Here is a 19,841-nt window from a genome sequence, read left to right as displayed (position 1 = left end):
TTTAAGTCAAGTTTTAGTCCCTTATTAATCGATTCATTTAAAACAAAATATTTTCATTTATTTTTTTTAAATTATTTATAAATGTAGAATATAAAATTCTGCTTAATATATGTATGCATTTTAGATATATTATACAATGGTCATTTCTATAATGTTTTCTTTCCTACAAACTTAGCTAAAATCACTAACCAAACTAAATTAAAATCCATCGAATTCCGCTTTCCGTTTGCGTTTCTTTAATTTTTGTTTAGTGTCCGGCGCTTTGCCACGTAAAACGGCCGTTTTTAGACGTTTCGCTACCTTCTTGCGTTCCTGGACGCCAGCCTTTCGTTTGGCCGCCCTTTCTGGATCATGGATCTTTTCCTGAGCGACAGCCTTTCGACGTTCAGCGCGTCGAACCATTAACTTGGTTTGCACCGAATTGCGGAGTTTGTCGTAAATATCGGATCCAATACGTTTACGAAGTCGGCTGCCTACTGTAAGAGCCAATTGTCGCAAATCGGCGTCTACATTCTGATCCTCCTCGGACATTTCACGCACCAAAGCCTGAAGAAGTGCCGGAGCCAGCTTGGTGACAGCATCAACACTCAACAAAGTACTCAGACCCTCGATGACAGTAAATAAAGCGGTTCGCTATAAAGAAAATAAATAGGATTAGCTTTGGAATTGGCGCGAAGGATGTGGGTAATGATTACTCACTAAGCTGGTATCGTGTGGAGCCTTGGCCACCTCCCTGTTAATTAGGAAACGTATATTCCTAACCAGCCAATAGAGATTGATTTTATTAGTCTGTGTTTCGTTCACTTCATCGTCCTCTTGCTGCAATTTAATCTCCTGCTTGAGACCAAAAGGCACATCTCTCATCATTTGGGCTATATACAACATAATCTTGGCCAGCTCATCAATCATTTCTGATGCCGTCTCACCAGGTATGCATTGAGCACATAAATCCAAAACCAAACTCTTGATATCATGAGCTGGCTGGTGATAGATAAATTCTAATGACTTTTCTTCTGTTTCTTGCTCGCGTTTTATGCCCGCCAATTGTTGGCCAACATAATCGTAATCATAATGAGACAATATTTGTGCCAGCAATTTGGCTGCATTGCATCGCACCCAATTGTGCTCGTGTCCAAGCAATCGTTGACACCCATAGGCCAGTTCATCGAGAGTGGGTGCTAGTGAATCATTTGAGAAAAGTGATTCACCGCAATGCTCAAAGATCTTCAAGAGACAATACTGTAACTGAATGATCTGGTGATCCAGGCCACGTTGTTTTTCTTCCAACTCAGTTTCCGGATCCACCGAATCCAGGATGTCCTCGTGATGCTAGAATAAAGGAGATGAGTTATTTTTTAGGATTGACTTTGTTTTGTTAACTTTCTACTTACTTTTCGTCGCTTTTTCTTTTTGTTCTTATCGTCATCCAAATGTTCCGCTGCATTACTTAAATTTCCTGGAGCTCGGACAAATCTGCCGCCTGCCTCGGCATCGCCAATGGTTAATACATTTACTAGAGTAGGCAACACTTGGGATAATCTATCAGCGAATTGACTCTTCTCGGCCAAAACAAATCTCGAGAGCAAAGCAGCAGCCATTTCTCTTACACCTGCTTTTCTCCTGGTCTCCTGTTCTGAGGTGAAGAACAATAATGTTAGGTCCAAAAGAGGTTGACGTTCCACCTTATTAAGACGACTAAGCAAAGCTTCCAGAGCACTAGCCACTTTGCGCCGGCAGGTAGGATCCTCATCATTGACTAGTCTCGTGCCCAGAGATAGATATAGGAATTCCGATTGTTTGGCCAGAATCAGTTGAGGGAACTTATTGATTATTGAGTGCATAAACTGGATGGCCGATTGTCGTCCAGCTATCTGAGAGTAACACAATTGCACTGACATGAACTTCACCATTTGATCCACTTGCTTCTGCAGTGTGTATTCCATCAGATAGATGAGAAGAATTCCACGCGATTCATCGCGTACATAATCCGACTGAGATATGATGGCCAAATCGGCCAGACGTCGCATTAGATCGTGTAATGAACGTGTGTCCACTTTGCGATTGACCAGAGCCTTGAGCAAGGTGAAGCACATCGATTGACTGCTACATTCACCTTCCTGGAGCTCCTGTTCGATGTGAAGCAACAGTTGTTCGATTTGCTCATCGTTTAGCTGGAATTCCTCACATTTACGTAGTAGAGCCACCACAGCCTTAAAGCTGGAGCGCACCAATTGGGCATTCTCCTCCTGCCGTGTGGCGCCAAATGTTGAGAAATTCTTTAGGATCTCAAACATTCGCTTTACCACCGGCTCCAGCTCGACGGCTTCCAATTCGGAGAGCTTATAATCTCCAAGCCAAATGGCCGCATAACATTTCAAGGCATAGGTAGTCGTTCTTGCATGGCTGCTGCTTAAAGAGTCCTTTAGCAAGGGCAAAAGTGGTTGGAGGAATGGCTCATAGTCCAGTTCATTGAGCTTCTTTCGCTTCAACACGAAATGCAACAACTCGAGACCAAATTCAATCAGAATATGAGCATTGGCCTGGGCATTGGATTTCACTTGTTTATTTCCTGCCACTTCTACGCTGCGTCTGCTTGGAGCTGGTTGAAGCAACAGGCAATCGGGACGAGCTCTTCTCATCAGGGCCTGCTCCTTGGCAGTAAGTTGACGCTTTTGTGTTCCAGGCACCAAATCACTTATACTCTCCGACATTGTGCCATAGATGAAGATCAGCAAACTCTCGCGTGCAATGTGAGGATTCTCCACCAAACCGGCCACAATTTTGGCAAAACATTCCTGAATCTTTTGTGTGACTTTGCGCGAATGCGTCCTAGCCAAGTGTCCTTTAAAAGGTAGCAAAAGATCCAACAAACAATTGTCTCGTATATAACGTGCAGCTATATGTAGAGTTAGATAACTCTTGGCACTCGGTTTCGCCTCTGGCGTGTGGGCCACAATTTTGTCCACTTCCTTTTCGGCACTCACATCTCCGAAAATATCATTCAGGGCCACTTCCAGCAGATTCTGCAGACAATCCTCAATGTGTGCTGGCTTAAAGTTTTCATCTCCCTTAAGAGCATCGAGGACCCCGTGTAGAGTTACTGAAAGCACATGCACTTGGAAGCCACGCGTTAGCAGAGATTGCAATTGCTCCAGCAGTAAACCCAAATAGCTTCCACCGAGGGTCAACATAATCTTCTTGAGTATATCACGGGTCAGCATGCGTACGGACTTCAAGGGTGAGCGTAGAAACGTGCAAACCTTCATAAAGATCCCTGAAAGAAAAGGAATGAAAAACAGTAAATAGAATACATTAAGCTTCCTAAGATTAGTGTCTCCTTTATATTCAGTCCTTCTAAATTGGTTCTACAGGGTATTCCTCTCCTAACGCTTTCTCACTAAGTTCACAAAGTAAAATCAAGTTACCTGGCAAACTGTTCTCCATTAGATCCGAGGGCAACTTTTGCAGCAACTTAACCATAGCCAAGGCAATGGGCACACGTTGAATATCCTCTTCCTCCCGTTCATAGCTTAAACGACGACGATTGATTTTGTGTTTGGCATCATAATTGGTTTTTTCGGTGATGGAACGATTAAGAGCGGGCAATAGAATGGTAGTAATGGTTGCTATGACACGTTTAGCAGCATTGGCTGACAATAGAAAGGAGGTACGGGTAACCTTTGTTGTGGTTGTCACTTCGTCCGCCTCCTCTTCCTCATTTTCAGCATCAAAGTCCAACTCATCGGTCTCTTCTTTCACAGAGGTTTCATTCGTCTCATCCTCCTCCTCCGTTGGTTTGGTTTCTTCTGTTGTAGTTTTGATTAATTGCTCTTTGAGTTGGTTTAGCATAAGCACATCAGTTTGTCCTTGACATAGATCAAAATGAAAAGCATCCAAGATGCGAACGACCAAGCGAACGCATTGCTTTTGATGGGTCTGAGAGTAGCGCAATTTGTTTAGATAATATCGGAGTATGGCAAGATATTGTTGCCACGGAAGTAGCTCACACATGACTCCAACCGCCTCGATGGCGGCATCTATTAGGGTATGCTTGCCGGAATGCTTATCATTCAGCAAATAACGCGTAGTCAGCGGCATCAGGATGTGGGTAAGGGTTCGAGCACATGGCTGTGGCATTTGACGCCATTTACCCGCCGAGATATTGACCACACGTTGGAGGGCACGACCATGACGTTGGGTTTGCAAATGCAGAATATTCTCAAAGAAATCCACTTCCAAATCGTGCTTATCCGTTAAAGGTGCCAAATCTCGCAACACTTCATGGCAATCGATGGGACATTGGCGTGCCATTTCACCCAAAGCCGAGATGGCCTCACTCCTGGCATGTTCATGCTTCTCATCACGTATATAACGTTGGAAGAGGGGCATCAAAATGTCATCCAACCAGAAATTTCGATCTTTTTCCGCCAATTGAATTGTCAGTTGTGGCAGCAATCCTTTGAGTAATTCTCCTATATTGACTCTTAGGCCCAAATCATTGTCATGCCTAAGCATATAGAAGCAGTTGTAGACCACCAGAATGGCCAATTGCATGTCCAGTTGTTGCTTCTTCTCCTCCTCCGCCACCATTTCTTTAACTTCTTTCAGAGCCTCCAAACGTTTATCATAGTCGGGCTGTTCGATCCATCGTTTATCCCAGGCATTAAGCAGATAAACTATCCTTGCCCATTCCCTCAAAGCTGTGGCCTGGGCACTCAATTGCGGTTGATCCTTGACAGCTTTATGCAACTGTTTGGCCATATCCGTAAGTATTTCACACAACATCTTACGGGCTGATATTACCTGAACCAATTCAAATAGTGGCGCCAATTGATTAACATAGATATGTGGTTGCTTTACACGCTTCAGAAGATTGGACAATGTGGTTATTAATTGTATAACCATCTCTGGCCCAGCTCCAGCTACTTGTTTCGAGAAAATTGGTAAAACCAATTGCAGGAGTAGATCACAGGTTGAGGCATCATCCACATGACTTGTTATTAAAGTCAAAATATTCAGTTCCCTCCTGTCCAGCATTTGTTTCTTTGTTTTGCGTTGCCAATTGCCTTGCAGATGCTTTAAAATCTCTGGTATATATGGTCGGATGAGGGACAAGGCTTCCTCCTTATACTCATCTAGTGCAGTGGCTTCTAATATTTGCTCAATTAGCTGCAATAGTGATCGCTTCACTACTGGTTTGGCTTTCTCGTTGAGCAGTAAGGCCACCAAATGTTGTATAATGGGATCCGCACCCTTCTCCGGCTGCCTCTTTAGCCACTTTTGATAGTTGACCTCGGCTCCCCAGAGTAGAAGCAATTTCAATAGCGGTGTGGGATTGTGTATAGAATCCTGAGAGAGTCTTGATAAATTTGGCCATACATAAACCTCACAAATGGCTTGTATCTCTGGCTCTTGCCACAGTTCATGCATGTCGACTAAATGTTGGAAATAGTTAACCAATGTCTGGAGTCCAGCATGTTTAACATTTCTGTAGGCCACCATCAATTTTCCTCCCTCGCCTCCGTCGATTACTTGCTGTGCGACACTACCCACTAGAAGCAATAATTTTAAAACATAACTTTGAAATTTCTCACTTAATTTTCCAGCAAATTCTTTGCGTATAAGCTCGAGAAGATTAACGATACGCTGCAATTGTTTTGCTGCTATAACCGCAGAAGGATCATAGTGTTTAATCACTTCTAGATGGAGTTCTTCAATTGGTTTATCCGTGTATAGATTAAAACGTCCAAAAGCCATTTGTAGAAAGTTGAGAATTTCCAATTCCTCCAGTTGACCCAGAAAACGTAGGATTAGGGTCTTACGTTGCTGGGCGCTTAGTTGCTTCTGTGATCCCTTGGTCAACATTTTGCCATAGAGCAATCGCAGCACGTATGGCAATAGTTGGGCTCTCTCCTCCGTTTGCAAATTTGAGAGATTCCAAGTGCTTAGAGTGGACTTAAATTTCAATTCATCAATGAGATCGCTGAGTGTCGATTTATGTTGGACCAAGGCGGTTGGATCCTTATACTTGACAAGGCAATCCAATGCCAATTGTTGCAGTTGAGGATTTGGTCCAGCCAGCAGCTCCAAATAGAATTCTTTCAGTTCGGTTTGACGATACAAAGCCTTGGGATTGGGTTGAATTGTGAAGCAAGCAAGTTTTAGTTGAAGAGTTTGTAAAATAAATTTCGTTTGTGTATTGTAGTTTTTACGTTTGCGTCGGGTTTGACTTGGTGTCTCCACCGCTTCATCGTCATCATCATCGTTATCTTCAAGCAACTGGGTAGCTTCCTTCTCCTCGGTCACATTCCAAGTATGTTCGGTCTTTTCCAGTTCTCCATGATATTCGACTTCAATGAAATCAAGAAATAGACGCACTATATCCTTATTTTTTACCTCTGCCACTTGACCCAATTTGGGAATACACTGCCATAGCAATTGGCGATAATTTAGAGCCTGTTGTACGTTTTGGTCCTGCCCAACCACCGTTTCCTCAGCCTCTTGTGGCAGCATTAATGTCAGTGCAGATGATATATAACTTTTTCTTTTTGCAGACACTTGGGAATCTTCGTTTTTCTGATGGATTATGGCAACTGTTGTCTCTAATTTGTCCTTGAAGATTAGCCAAAAGTCTTCGATTTCCATTTCCTTGACATAGGCTGCCAAGAGCTGCTGCACCGGAGCCCAAATGAATTTGAAATTATTGTAAAGTAAGCCCAGAAGCAGGCTGATAGTGTGTTCCTTGAAATGCGGCAACTGCGAATAATCCTTAAAGTGCAGCGAACTTGGCTCCAATTGTTGCAATTGCAGTAGAAGCTCACGATAATTATGTACAGTTGGTTGCACACAGCTGGCGGCATGAAAATAAGTATAAGGATTCGTTTTACTGTTCTCCAATGAGCCCAGTAGCTGCAGGCAATGGGAAGACATGCGTCTATATTGGACTTGCGAGTGTGTCAAGAGTGGAGCCAAAGCGGCTTTAGTTTCTTTTGATTGGGCCAAATCTTTTTTAGGCAATTCAATCAGCAATAACTCCAAACAGGCCAAAGCCCAAAGATCCTTAGATATAGATGGCAGAAGAGATTGATGAAGTTTGATACCCAGTTTGGTTGGCAATTTATATTTCAGCAGGAAATAAGTTTGCAGCAGTAAAAGTAAGGCCAAGTGATCCTTGGAGAGGGTGGTGAAGTGATCCTCAATTGCCTTCTGGAGACTCTTTTCTAGGAAATCTTTACTGAATCCTCTGAAATGAGGAACTAGCAAAAGTAATAACAAATGTTCTTCAGTATTCAGATCGATTTTGGCTAAATCCTTGGTGAGTTTATCCATCGTTGATTTTTGTTTTAATTGTAAAGGATAAATCTGCCATTGAGACAGAGAAGTGGCATCCAATTGCAAAGGTCTCTTGTGTAAAATGATTCTTCCAAGCAGTTCCAAACTGGGCAAATCTCCTTTGCTCGCTTCGTAATGGGCAATGACATGGGGAAGAACTAAAAGTTCAAATTGCGGATAATTCAGTAATTCCAAAATGCTCGATTCATAGATGCTGAACGATTTCTCGCTTGTGGCCAGGAGTTTGGTGAGTAATCTGCTGGCATCGAGTTGCGTTAGCTGGGCATGTGAAGCAGTCAGGAGATGAGTAATCAGCGAAGTCAGCGATTGTTGCACTTGCTTCGATTGATCGAGTTGTTTCAGTAGTGTGGACACAATGAGAGTCAATTCCGAAATGTAACGCCCATCTTTGTAGCTAACCAAAGGTAACATTAGGTTAACTATATATTTGTCATCATCCGGACTAATGGCCAAGCATAATTTCTGCCATAATATGGACATTTGATCGGTTTTCACATATGGCAAAATTAATTCCAACGAATGTTCCAATATTTCAGACAATAGATCTGTTTGATCGGAGGTATAAGTGGCCTCCTTATTGACCAATACATCGAGAATCTGGGCCACCAAATCGCCAGCTGAATTATGCAATTGTCCATTGACTCCGCGAAGAATCTCATAGATTAGACGGCCGCAACCTTTGATGCTCTCGACTTGCTCACGCAATACTGTTTTCAAGACATAGGCAAGAAATCGAGGGAAATCTCTGACATCTCGCGCTATATAGGCAAAACATTCCACAGCAAAATTGGTTACATGCTCGGCATAATGTTGTTCATCCAGCAATGGGAGGATGGCATTAAAGACCACACCAATGTTTCGCTTCAAATAGGGTTTCAGTGTCTTGAACAAATGGGCTAAACATATTAGCGTCCACTCCAATTGCTCGGAATCTTGGGTATTGAGAAGACAAATCAAGCGATCCAATACTCGTTGAAAATATTGATAGAATTCCTCGCGTAAATCTCGTGCCAGCACATAGAGTAGCTCCAACAGAGGTTGTTGCGATAGATTTGTGGCAGTGGCCAAACGTTCCAGGAGCAAATCAATTACAAAATCTTTTTGATGCAACAATTGCGGCAGGGTCACGATTTTCCGGCAACGTTTGCTAAAATAATTATATTCCTCTGTGAGATTAAGGACATTCCATTTTTGTAGAGTCTGCTGGAAATAGGTTTCCGTCTCCGCCTCGTCGAGCTCCTCATTGCGATGGCCAATGTGATAGAGGGCCAAGCGGCGTAGATCTATTTCGTTTACTCGGTCACCAAAGGATTTAAACTGCAAGATCAATGAAGAGGAGTTAGGAGGCTACATGAGGATGTAATGCATGACATACCCGAAATGTGTTGGTATCCTTTGTTTTCTCTGCTAGCGATGCCATATTGATGGCTCCACTAATAATTATTAAAATAAATACAAATAAACTAAATCCGACCACATTTAAGTGCACGTGCGGCAAAGTGTTATCTCTGGTCACACTTAGCTGCACTGGCCTCAAAAAATTTAGTATTTTCTGGTATTTTTACACAAGTTATTTTACCCGTTATGCTATGGGCGCTATATTTAAATTTCATTTTGAAACTTACCAAACCTATTTGAACTAGACACCTGTTGCAGACAAGCCAAGGAAGGCCCAAGAAAAGAAAATTTTAAAGACATTTATTAAAAATTTTCTAAAACTGGACAAGAAGCTGGGAATATATTCAGTTAAGTATATTAAAGCTAGGTAACCATCTGAAGTCAGCTTTAATATTTAGTCTGAATTTTTGGCAAAAAATAAAAACCAGAGATTAATATTTTATTTTTGGATTCACATTCAATTGATTGTTTTTTTTTTATATCTTCAGTTCAAAAAGATTGCAAATATAAATAACAAATTTATATAAAAGATTCAAATTTTGAAAATCAGTGCTAAACATTGGTAAGAATTTTATTCAAAACTGTATTTAATTGGCATTCTTTTAACAAGTTTAAGTTTCATTTATACATATAATAACAAACATAAAATGGAATTCCAGAAATTGCACAAATTCAAATTGCTCTTCAGCGAAACCTAGGCCGACTCCTGAGCCTGTAGATAATTGAAAACTGTGCCACGTTCGACAAATCGTTGACCATCATTGGCAGTTTTATCCTGGCTAGATGACTCACCCTCAGGAGAACCATAACCGCCTCCACCTGGGGTTTTCATGGCAAATGTATCGCCCGTTTCGACATCGATGCAAGTCTTACCAGCCAAGGCAATAACACGACCATCATGCTTGTAGATTAAATTGCGTCCACTTTTGGCTGGACCACCACCATTTAGGCCATAGGGTTGTAGTGTCCTACGCTCGGTAAGCACGGACAAGGTAACTGGCTTGCGGAAAAGTAAATCCCTCTCAACACCCTCGCCGCCTCGCCATTGACCGGAACCACCAGAGTTATCTGTACGCAAGCAGAAACGTTTCAGAATCATGGGATAGCGCAATTCCATTATTTCCGGATCGGTTATACGCGTATTTGTCATATGGGTATGAACACCGCCGGCACCATGCCATCCGGGGCCAGCTCCAGCACCACCAGCCACCGTTTCATAGTAGCCCCATTCCTCATCCCCGATGGTGATGTTGTTCATGCATCCCTGGGAGGCACCACACACCCGGAAAGCCTTTAGCACGGTGTCCACAATGCGCTGTGATGTCTGGACATTGCCACCCACTACTGCCGCACCTTCGGAGGGATCCAGAATGGAATTCTTAGGAATGATCACACTAATCGGAGCAAGGCATCCCTGATTCAGGGGCACATCATGACCGACCATGCACCGTAGGCAATAAATCAAGGCCGACAGAGTAATGGCACGCGGAGCATTACAGTTGCCCCACACCTCCACACCGGAACCAGTAAAGTCACACAAGGCGGAGCCCAGCTTAGCATCGATGGTCACCTTCAAGGTGATGGGCGAACCATCATCCATGAATTCCTGTGCCTGCAGCACAGTCGATCCCGTTCGCGCCAAAGTGTCCTGGCCAATTTGACGTAACATATCGCGTACCGCCAGCTCAGCATTGGCTTGAATGTGACCCATATATGCTTGGACCACATCTAGACCATAGCTATCAATGAGTTCGGATACTAATTGAATGCCCTTGTGATTGGCGGCAATTTGGGCTTTCAAGTCGGAGAGATTATCGCTAAGATTGCGTGTGCCCACAGCTCCCTTAACATCCTTTGGTGGAGTGGTCAATTGCTCGATGATTGCCTTCTCCTGAAATTGACCATTCTCAACTATCAAAAATGATTTAAAAGCAGCTCCCTCCTGGGACAAAGAAGTGGAATGTGGCGGCATGGAGCCCGGTGTGATGCCACCAATATCCGCATGATGACCACGTGAGGCAACAAAGAATACAGGACGATTTTGACCCCTGCAATAAAAGAGAATTAATTGCCACTGAATGAGAATCAATATCCATCATAGATTAGACTTACTCATAAAACACTGGCGTAATAACAGTCAAATCGGGCAAATGGGAACCACCCGCAGAAGGATGATTGGCCAAGATGACATCACCATTCTTGAGAGTCTCGCCGCGTACTTTCAATTGATATTGCACCGTCTCCTGCATGGCACCCAAGTGAACGGGTATATGCGGAGCATTACTAACCAAACCGCCATCGGGACCGAATAGGGCACAAGAGAAATCCAAACGTTCCTTGATATTGGTGGAAATTGAAGTGCGTTGTAGAACTCTGCCCATCTGCTCGGCAATGCTCATAAAGCGATGACTGAATATACTCAAATGGACAGGATCTAGTTCCGAATTGATGCCCTGTTTGCCACCAGTCTGAACATTCATAATCAAATCACCGAATTCAGTGACCTGAACATTGCTATTGGGCTCCACTATAATCGTAGATAGCTGATCGATGAGTATGGCTGGTCCCGTGGGTATTGTGTGACCCGCTTTCAGGTTCTTGGTCAAATAAATGGGAGCATCAAAGGTGCCCTCATCGAAATGCAAGCGTGTGGTGCCCTCAGCTGGAGGTGTTTGTTGCCCAGCTTGGCCAACCTTTGACTCTGGTGGTGTATCATTTTTACCCAATCCACGTATGCGTATATCATCGACTATAATGCGACGATTCTGCAAAACAAATCCAAATTCTGTGCGATAACGTTCCAGGAATGTGGCATTGAAATCGCCATAAGAAGCAAGAAGAGGTGACTTTCCAGTGGATTGCTTGCCGGCTGGAGCCACCATTAAAGCACCATCTGTGCCCTCATAGCGAAGATGCAGGAATGGTTCCAGCTCAATGCGATGGAAACCCTGACTACTCAACTTATCGTGACATTTCTTTGCCAATGCATCCAGCCGTTCCTTTAGCAACTGATGATTGTCATCGGTAAAGACCAAACCGCTGGGCTCTTGCACTTCCTGCACCACATCAGCCAAAGCCATGCCATAGGCCGACAAAATGCCAGCATATTTATGGACAACCACCTGGAATTAAGAGAGAAAAATTCAGTTGGCGAAACATTTTGCTCTCATCCACTATTACTTACCTTGGCAATGCCCAAATTCTTGGCTATGGCACAAGCGTGTTGTCCGCCGGCACCGCCAAAACAGGACAACACATGACTGGCCGTATCCAGGCCCCTTGACTGAGTCAAAGCTCGTATGGGACGACACATAGTCTCATTGGCCACTCGTATAAAGCCCAGAGCTACTTCTTCAATGCTCAATTCTCTCTTATCTCCAGTGGACTTCAAATGCTGATTGATCTCCTTCTGCAGCTCCACAAACTTTTGTTTGCTTATATCATAATCCAGCGGTTCATTCTCGCTGGGACCAAAGATCTTGGGGAAATATTGCGGCAATATGCGTCCCAATATCAGATTGGCATCAGTCACTGTCAAGGGTCCACCCTTTTTATAGCAAGCAGGTCCAGGATGAGAGCCCGCCGATTCGGGACCAACTACAAATATGCCAGAACGGAAAAATAGACGTGATCCTCCACCGGCTGCCACCGTGTTGATGTCCAATTGTGGTGCCTGTATGGTCACTCCGGCTGTGGTGCTCTCAATCACATGCTCATAGCTGCCAGCATATCGAGAGACGTCTGTCGAAGTGCCACCCATATCGAAACCAATTAGAGGTAGTTGGGTTTCCCGCGATCCTGTCAAGGCATAGCCCACTACGCCACCAGCGGGGCCAGACAAAATGGCACGAGCCCCACGGAAATTCTCCATGTTTGTGAGACCACCATCAGATTGCATAAACAAAACATCGACGCCAGCCAATTGATTGTCGAAACCGGATTTGAAGCTGTTTTCGTTGATGATGATGAAATTACAAGATTTGTATGGTGTAATTAAAAACCAACTCATGTGATCTTATTTTTTGTCGAGGTCTTATCTATGTAATATCTTAATTTAAGACTAAAGAACTTAACTAATGTTTATACCCTGCACGCTAAAAGGTCAATAAAATGTCGTAAGAATATATAAAATTAAGCATTTAACGCTCGATTAAGAGTATGTCCTTTGAGAACTCGGAGAATATAAGAGCTAGAGCTATAATAGTATGTAGTTATTTCAAGTTTGTTTCAAAATTTGGTCTCTTGTATTGTCGACTCAGTAAAATGTTAATTTTTATTTTAATATATATTGAATTCTTTTGAAATTTGGGGAATTTAATTATATAATCCGTATCTATTGGTCTACTAATTTTCTAAAAAATTGGAATATAAATGATTGAGTTACGAGAAAAAACAATATTTTTGTTTTAAATGGAACACTTAAACGGAATTGGCGGACATGTGCGCTACAGAGATAGAAGAGTAAATGGCATTAGCTATTGGAGAACTTTGCCCCTTAAAGTATGCAATAAGCAGTATAAAAATTTGAGTATAACAAAAGTTTTTTGAGGGTCATGTGGATAAAATATATTCTTCCAAGCAAACATTGGTTATGTAGACCATTTGGACAATTACAAGTTATAATTTTGTTAAAAACAATGAATACTTTTTTAATCCATTGCATACGTTAAGGGAAATAGTCCGTCCAATCTCTGATATGTATCTATCCCGCTTTAAGCTAAATGAAGAGAAACAAGACTGAGTTTTATTCTCAGAAAGAAAAATAATTTGACTGATCTTTGCAATTAAAAGCAAAAGTTTTTAGCAGGGTATAACCAAGTCGATGCAATGACTGGTAGAACTTTTTCGGGGGAGGCAAACTGTGTTTAAGATAAAGCATTATGAAATTTTGACCCACTTTCTATGAATGTCCTTGACTTATTACACATATCAGTTTCGATCAAGATTTCATTCGTTATTTCACATATAACCCGTTCGGTTTTGAGTTAAGATTTTGAATTTAACAATAAATTCAAATTTCATTCTAATTAAGTCAGGGGTGTGTATGTTTTCTCGAGTATTCGACACATGTTCCAACTTAATTCAAATGGAATTTGTATGCTAAATGGTATTATTATTCTATCAAGTGTTTATATGGTGTAATTCCATCTAAGCTATATATATGTATATATATGTGTGTACATATGTTTGTTGTTTTGTTTATTTGTTTGAGGTCTGTCTCTTATCTTTATAGTTCTGCTTCCCCTCAAAATAAATAGCTAAATCATGGAGTTAATTTACAAACACAGATTAGACTAAACTTACCTAGCCAAATAACGATCCACATGTGGAGTTAAATATGCCTCGGCGCAGGCTGTATAACCCCGGGCCACCACCCTGCACATGGGCATGGCTTCGTGGGACAGTGTAATATGGGTGAATCCCAATTCTCGGGCAATGGCACCAATTTGCTTTTCATGCTCGGCACACGCATAGCTATGGGCCAAGACAATGGACACCGATGAGATGCCCTGCTTGAGGGCAACTGTTAAGGACTCTCGAACACTTGCCTCATCGACAGGTTGCAACTCCAAATATTTGGTCCCTGCAACGCCCTCAAGTATTTTCCAATTTTGTTCTGGAAATGTCAATGTTTGAGCATTTTCAATTAATTTCATCACTATTATTATGCAACTCACTCAATTGACAACGATCTGGTTGCTGGGGTACAATCCGGCAATCCACTTCCACCACAGTCTGATAGAGATTCGCTGGTTTTTTTATATTTAAATCAAAGATTTTCGGTCTCGCCTGATTGCCAATGTAGAGTAAATCTCGAAATCCTCTATTGACCACTAAAACGACAGGATCACCTTTCCTTTCCAGCAAGGCATTGGTGGCCACTGTGGTTCCCATTCGAACCCAACCAATTTTCGAAGTGTCCACCAGACCAGAGGCAGCCAAATCCTGTCCCGTTTCCTAACAAGAATTATAAATTTACTCTCATCTATCTATCGCTCCTTTTTCGTTATTATATTTTCTTCATACTTCTTTGAGTATACGACGTATTCCTTCTCTAGGTGCATCACTATAACGTTCCGGATCCTCCGACAACAATTTCATGGTACGCACTTTGTTGCCAGGACAAATGCAAAGGACATCGGTAAAGGTGCCACCCCGATCGATAGCAAAGCAATATTTTTCACCAACATTTGAGGACGTCATATCTGTTGTCTTCTCCGTTTTAGACTAATTCTTTATTTTTCTCTTCTATCTACGCGTCTTTGTTGCAACGACGATCTTAGCTGGAAAGGCACTTTGAAAAACTTAACAGACTGTTTATCATGTTGGGCACCAGATACCCCAGTAGGCATTAATTCTCGAAGAATTTTTCATTATTTTCAATGGGTTTATGCGTGCTAAGAAATTGCGACTTAATTTCTTGGCAAAGAAAATTATACAAGTAAATTTTATTTTAAATAGTAGTAAAATTGTATGTGATTATTACAAATAGAATATCTTCAATCAACCTTTGACTTGAATTTGAGACTATTAAGGAAAATATTAACTTTAGAATTTAGAAAAAAATCCAATCCAAAGACTTCTCCTTTGAAAGATTGAAGAATGTTACAAAAAATAACTAAAGCCGCCAAACTTTAAAATTGACACCAGAATAAAAACATTAGAAACAAAAATAAATACGAAAATCATTTCACATTAAGGATAAGTATATAAAGGATAAAACCATCAGCAACTTTTGTTCCTAATTATGCCACAATTCGTAATCATATCGTATTAATTTTAAGTAAATAAAAGATAAAACCAGGTAATCATGACCGACTTTTGTTCCTAATTATGCTATAACTCGAAAGGTGCTTGGTCAGGCACTTAAAGATTGCGACTTAATACAACATTCACCAGGTTGATAAATAGGTTTTGTGTAGAGTTTTTTGCCAGTACAAAAATTTGTGCATTAGTTATTAAAAATCACAAGATATTTTTAAGTCAGAAGTCAATTTTATGCATCCAATCCAAACAATTCGCCTGTAATGGATTACTTTTCTAAACTAAGCTTATATCATTATTTATCTTAACACTTTCAATTTGAAATGAAAACTCACTTTAGGCTTTAGTTTTTTTTTCCTTTTACTTTTAGAGTTTTATTTAACTTAGTTATAAAGAAAGACAAAAGCCGCTCCAAAAGTAAACATCCATTTTCAGTTGTCGTTCTTGTTCCGCACGTAAAAAAGTGTAACTAATGCATAAACAGCAGCTTCAGGCAGAATTGTTAAGATCTCTATTTCTTGCCTGTACCAATCTTGGCCTTGGCAGTACCACGGACCTTCTTCATTCTGTTGCGACGTTCCTTACGCTGCTTGCGGGTCTGCTTCTTCTGTTCGAAGAGACCGTGACGGGCTAGACGGTATTTGGGTTCGAATTTCTTGGCGAAATCCAAAGTATCGTAGATCAGGCCAAAGCCAGTGGAGCGGCCGCCACCGAAATTTGTACGGAAACCGAAAACGAAGACAACATCGGGTGTCACCTTGTACATGGCAGCGAGTTTCTCGCGGATTTCGGTCTTGTTGACCGATGAAAGTCCAGGGTGGAGGACATCGCAGACCATTTGTTTCCTGGCAAGCAGGCGGTTGGTCATAAACTTGCGGGTGCGGATGGTGGCAGTTGTACCGGACATCTTGACGGAGCTGTAATCCAAGGAGAGAAAACAAATTAGTCATTTACATTTTGTGGAACACATTCAAAAATCCTGTAAGCTGGCCAATTTTTTTTTTTGTTGTTTCTTTCTGCTGCCTGGAGAACAACATAACCTCACTGTGCCTTCTCTTTCTCTCTCACTCCGCTGGCCGACAGCACTGGGTCCCACGTGTGACACGCTGCTGGCTTTTAATGGTCCGTTCTCAATTATATCAGGTTGCCTTCATATCGGCTGCACTCCACAACTTTCATTGGCCATTCTAGTCGCTATTTACAGCATTTAATTTGATTCTTTACCTTTTAAAACGCTTGAAAAGGTTTTAAACACGTCTCACTGCGAACGCGAATCTTTGGAAAGGAAGATGGCAACCGCAGCGTTGCCAGAAAATCCAACAATTTATCGATAAGTCCAAATGCGACTACAAAAAGAAGCCAAAAAACTATCGATAAGGCGTAGGAGGTGTGTGAAAAGTAAAAACACAGAAGAATAGTATAACTAGTAAAAACAGTTAATAACTACTAGTAACTATTCGATTATTTAAATCAGCAATACGAATTTTCATCACATTTGTAATTCTGAAGCCTATCGGCTGTGAATTGGCCATACTGCCAGATCTGGCAGGTTTTATTGCTATATAAGGGCAACCCTAAAGAATCTCAGTTTTTGGCGGTTTCATATAAATTCAAACTCTTCATTTTGCATCTTTGGCACAAATTTTAATTTCTTTACACACATTAATCTAATTTGCCTTTGCTAATTTCTCTGGCTTGTTCTTTCTCTGCCACAAAAAGAATCCAATAAAGTACACAGCCGCCGCCAGTGCTGTAATTAAAACAGCCACACCAAAATAAAAGACAAATAAATCGAAGAGATGCAACTGACTGGAGGAGATGCCAATACCACGAGTCCTAATGGCAGCACCACCTTTGTGCCTCACCACATAGTTTACCCAAAACACAGCCGTTGCCAGGGCACCCAAGGGACGATCTCTATACTCCATGCTAACATCTCGGATGGTCAAATGAAAGTGCTGCTCGGTAAGTAATCTGTCCAAGGCCCAATTAAGCGATGGTGTGGTGACATTATCCTGATTCAATTGCAGACCCACTCCCAAGCGGACAGCCAATTGCATGTTTTTCTGTTCATTTTGGAAGCATGGCAGACCCACCATGGGCACATTTCGTGAGATGCCCTCCTGCAAGCTGAGCAAATCGCCATTCATAATGAAAGCACGTACGCGAGGATGCGCCAGGATATCAATCTGAGGCACTGAATGCTGAATAATTAAAGCATTCTCGGGCAAATCCTTCAACTTCTTTACATCGTGGCAGGACCAAATGAAACTCTGTTTCCGCGATTTAAACAGGTCGAATAGAATTTTCTTTTTAGCATCGGACAATTGGCCACATGGCTGCTCATTGCCCAGCTGGAGATAGACAACTCCCGAGCGAGCTTCTTCGAGAAACTTTTTCACATTCCATGGCAATTCGCGTGGTCCACGAATATGAAGGCCACCTGCCAGGACAATCTGCTGGATCAACGGACGCGGAGTCAGGAGCGGCACATGGTTATTAATCAACAAAACGGCCAAATTAAAGGCTTGAAGCTCCGCCACTGAAGTTTGCACTGCAAAGAGGACAGTTGAGTCACAGATGTTCCATTTAAAAGTTCTTTTTACCTTTGAAATGTTTTTCAATTAGTTTCTCTTGGGCTCCATAGTGTTCCCTTTCGAAATCCTTTCGCCGGGCAATGCACTCTCGTATATTTCCCAATCTCTCCAGGAAATCCCAATGGGGTGAATAGTTTTCAAAATCAATGGGTGAACATCCCGTGGGCACCAATGACTCTTGCACAGCCTCCATATATTGTCCGAAATCGGAACTAACTATACCCATTACTGGCTTTTGTTGCATAAAACCCAAAGCTAACAATGCTTCGCTATAAAAGTAATCCACAATGATCAGATCATAATCAAAATCCATGTAGGAGAGTTTTAGTAATGTTTGCAATTTCTTTTGACCAAGAAAATGATCCAAAGAGGCGGCTCCCACATGAGCCAAGGATTTGCGTAACTTTTCCAATGGTAATTTGGCAAGATCTTCGAGTTTGCCCTTAGGTGCTGCATGTTCTTGCACTTTAAAGGACTAAAGATTAGTTACTAGATTTCCTTGGTCTTTGTCATGTCACTTACATTTGCTCCAGAATGGATATTCTGGGATAATATGCTCTGTGACCGTCTCCAATTGCTCATGAAGGCCATGACTTGTATATAAGGTTACCTGGTAAATGAAATTTTAACCATTTAAAGATTACTTCCTATGCGGAAACTCCTCAAAATGACTTACATTATGTTCCCTTGTGGCCAGTTCCGTGACCAAAGTCCTCATCACCGCAAAATGACTTTCACTGGCATGTGGAAAGAGTAAGAGAATTTTTGCCCCCTTTGCAAATTGCTGACAGGAAACGAATAAAATCAAAAATAGACCAAATTCCACTAAACGTGGCTGCAAACAAAAAAAAAGAATTGCCGTTAGCGATGCTCCACTGTAGTCCATAAAGAACACATCATCCTCTGTTTTTAGATTCTTATCAAGTGTCGCAGCTTCCTCAAAAGAAAATCTCACCATATTGAAAGTTAAATCTTTTCCCTAAAACCTAAATCGAATTTTTAACTTCTTCCGGAGAAGACAGAGATTTTCCACTAGCTCCAGCAGTTCAACACAAACTGAACACTCAACATAAACTGATTATAATTCCTCTCGGAAAAAAAAAAAACAAAAACAAAAAATAATCTTCAATGTGTCGGGAGCATTCGTCCAGAGAATTGAGAATTGTGGCTGCGGTTTATTGGAACACATGTAGAATGTGTGGCACATAAACATAACATCACAGATACATACAGGGGCGGATTCGGGGGGTGATGACGACGAATCATTTTACAAGGCGTCAAACATCATTTCTTTATTCATTTCCTTCTCCTTGGTTATCTATAAGTATCTCAAGCTGGGGCCCCACTAAAGATCACCCTAAATGTGCCCCTGTCTTATATACATACATACATCTAGAAATGAAACTGAGAATGGAAATGTGAGTGGGAAGGGGGTTCAATTGCACTGACACAGACAGAAAATAATTCCTTCAATATTAAAGATCGTTTTCCCCTTTTTGGCGAGACAAAAGAGTCGCTGGAACACGCTCTTAAAATGCATTGAAAATGTCGGCAATTGGAAACTTCCAAGAATAAAACTTTCTTCTTCTTTTCTTATATTTTTCTCACAATGCACAATTCATTAAAAACCACTTTATACAATTGAAAAGTTAAGGGAGACGAGAGCAGATTTTAAAGCAATTCCATTTATGTGAGATTTGATGACTAACATTTTTGATTTCATTTGTA

At 41.6% G+C, this 19,841-nt stretch overlaps 4 protein-coding genes across 4 annotated transcripts; all 4 read right to left on the bottom strand.

The window, feature by feature from the left end:
* Positions 1–93: 93 nt before the first annotated feature.
* On the bottom strand, positions 94–8,847 carry LOC6640322 (small subunit processome component 20 homolog). Its single transcript, XM_002063326.3, has 5 exons — positions 8,729–8,847; positions 3,426–8,670; positions 1,392–3,274; positions 700–1,329; positions 94–633 (listed from the first exon to the last, which is right to left on the bottom strand). Exons 1-5 carry the CDS (start codon positions 8,771–8,773, stop codon positions 199–201), a joined length of 8,238 nt encoding a protein of 2,745 aa, XP_002063362.1. The 5' UTR covers positions 8,774–8,847; the 3' UTR covers positions 94–198.
* Positions 8,848–9,297: 450 nt separating this feature from the next.
* Positions 9,298–15,040, bottom strand: LOC6639938 (5-oxoprolinase). Its single transcript, XM_002063327.4, has 6 exons — positions 14,779–15,040; positions 14,430–14,709; positions 14,056–14,368; positions 11,936–12,698; positions 10,864–11,873; positions 9,298–10,799 (listed from the first exon to the last, which is right to left on the bottom strand). Exons 1-6 carry the CDS (start codon positions 14,953–14,955, stop codon positions 9,446–9,448), a joined length of 3,897 nt encoding a protein of 1,298 aa, XP_002063363.1. The 5' UTR covers positions 14,956–15,040; the 3' UTR covers positions 9,298–9,445.
* An 818-nt stretch (positions 15,041–15,858) lies between these two features.
* Positions 15,859–16,820, bottom strand: LOC6639939 (40S ribosomal protein S24). Its single transcript, XM_002063328.4, has 2 exons — positions 16,741–16,820; positions 15,859–16,433 (listed from the first exon to the last, which is right to left on the bottom strand). Exon 2 carries the CDS (start codon positions 16,421–16,423, stop codon positions 16,028–16,030), a length of 396 nt encoding a protein of 131 aa, XP_002063364.1. The 5' UTR covers positions 16,424–16,433; positions 16,741–16,820; the 3' UTR covers positions 15,859–16,027.
* Positions 16,821–17,134: 314 nt separating this feature from the next.
* On the bottom strand, positions 17,135–19,185 carry LOC6639940 (UDP-glycosyltransferase UGT5). The gene is made up of 5 exons (XM_002063329.4): positions 19,069–19,185; positions 18,790–18,948; positions 18,636–18,723; positions 18,123–18,578; positions 17,135–18,070 (listed from the first exon to the last, which is right to left on the bottom strand). The coding sequence occupies exons 1-5, from the start codon at positions 19,069–19,071 to the stop codon at positions 17,184–17,186; spliced, it is 1,593 nt and encodes a 530-aa protein (XP_002063365.2). The 5' UTR covers positions 19,072–19,185; the 3' UTR covers positions 17,135–17,183.
* Positions 19,186–19,841: the final 656 nt, after the last annotated feature.

Source organism: Drosophila willistoni, assembly GCF_018902025.1.
Source record: "Drosophila willistoni isolate 14030-0811.24 chromosome 2L unlocalized genomic scaffold, UCI_dwil_1.1 Seg196, whole genome shotgun sequence".
Lineage (NCBI taxonomy): Eukaryota > Metazoa > Arthropoda > Insecta > Diptera > Drosophilidae > Drosophila > Drosophila willistoni.
This window is presented reverse-complemented; position numbering and strand designations above follow the sequence as displayed.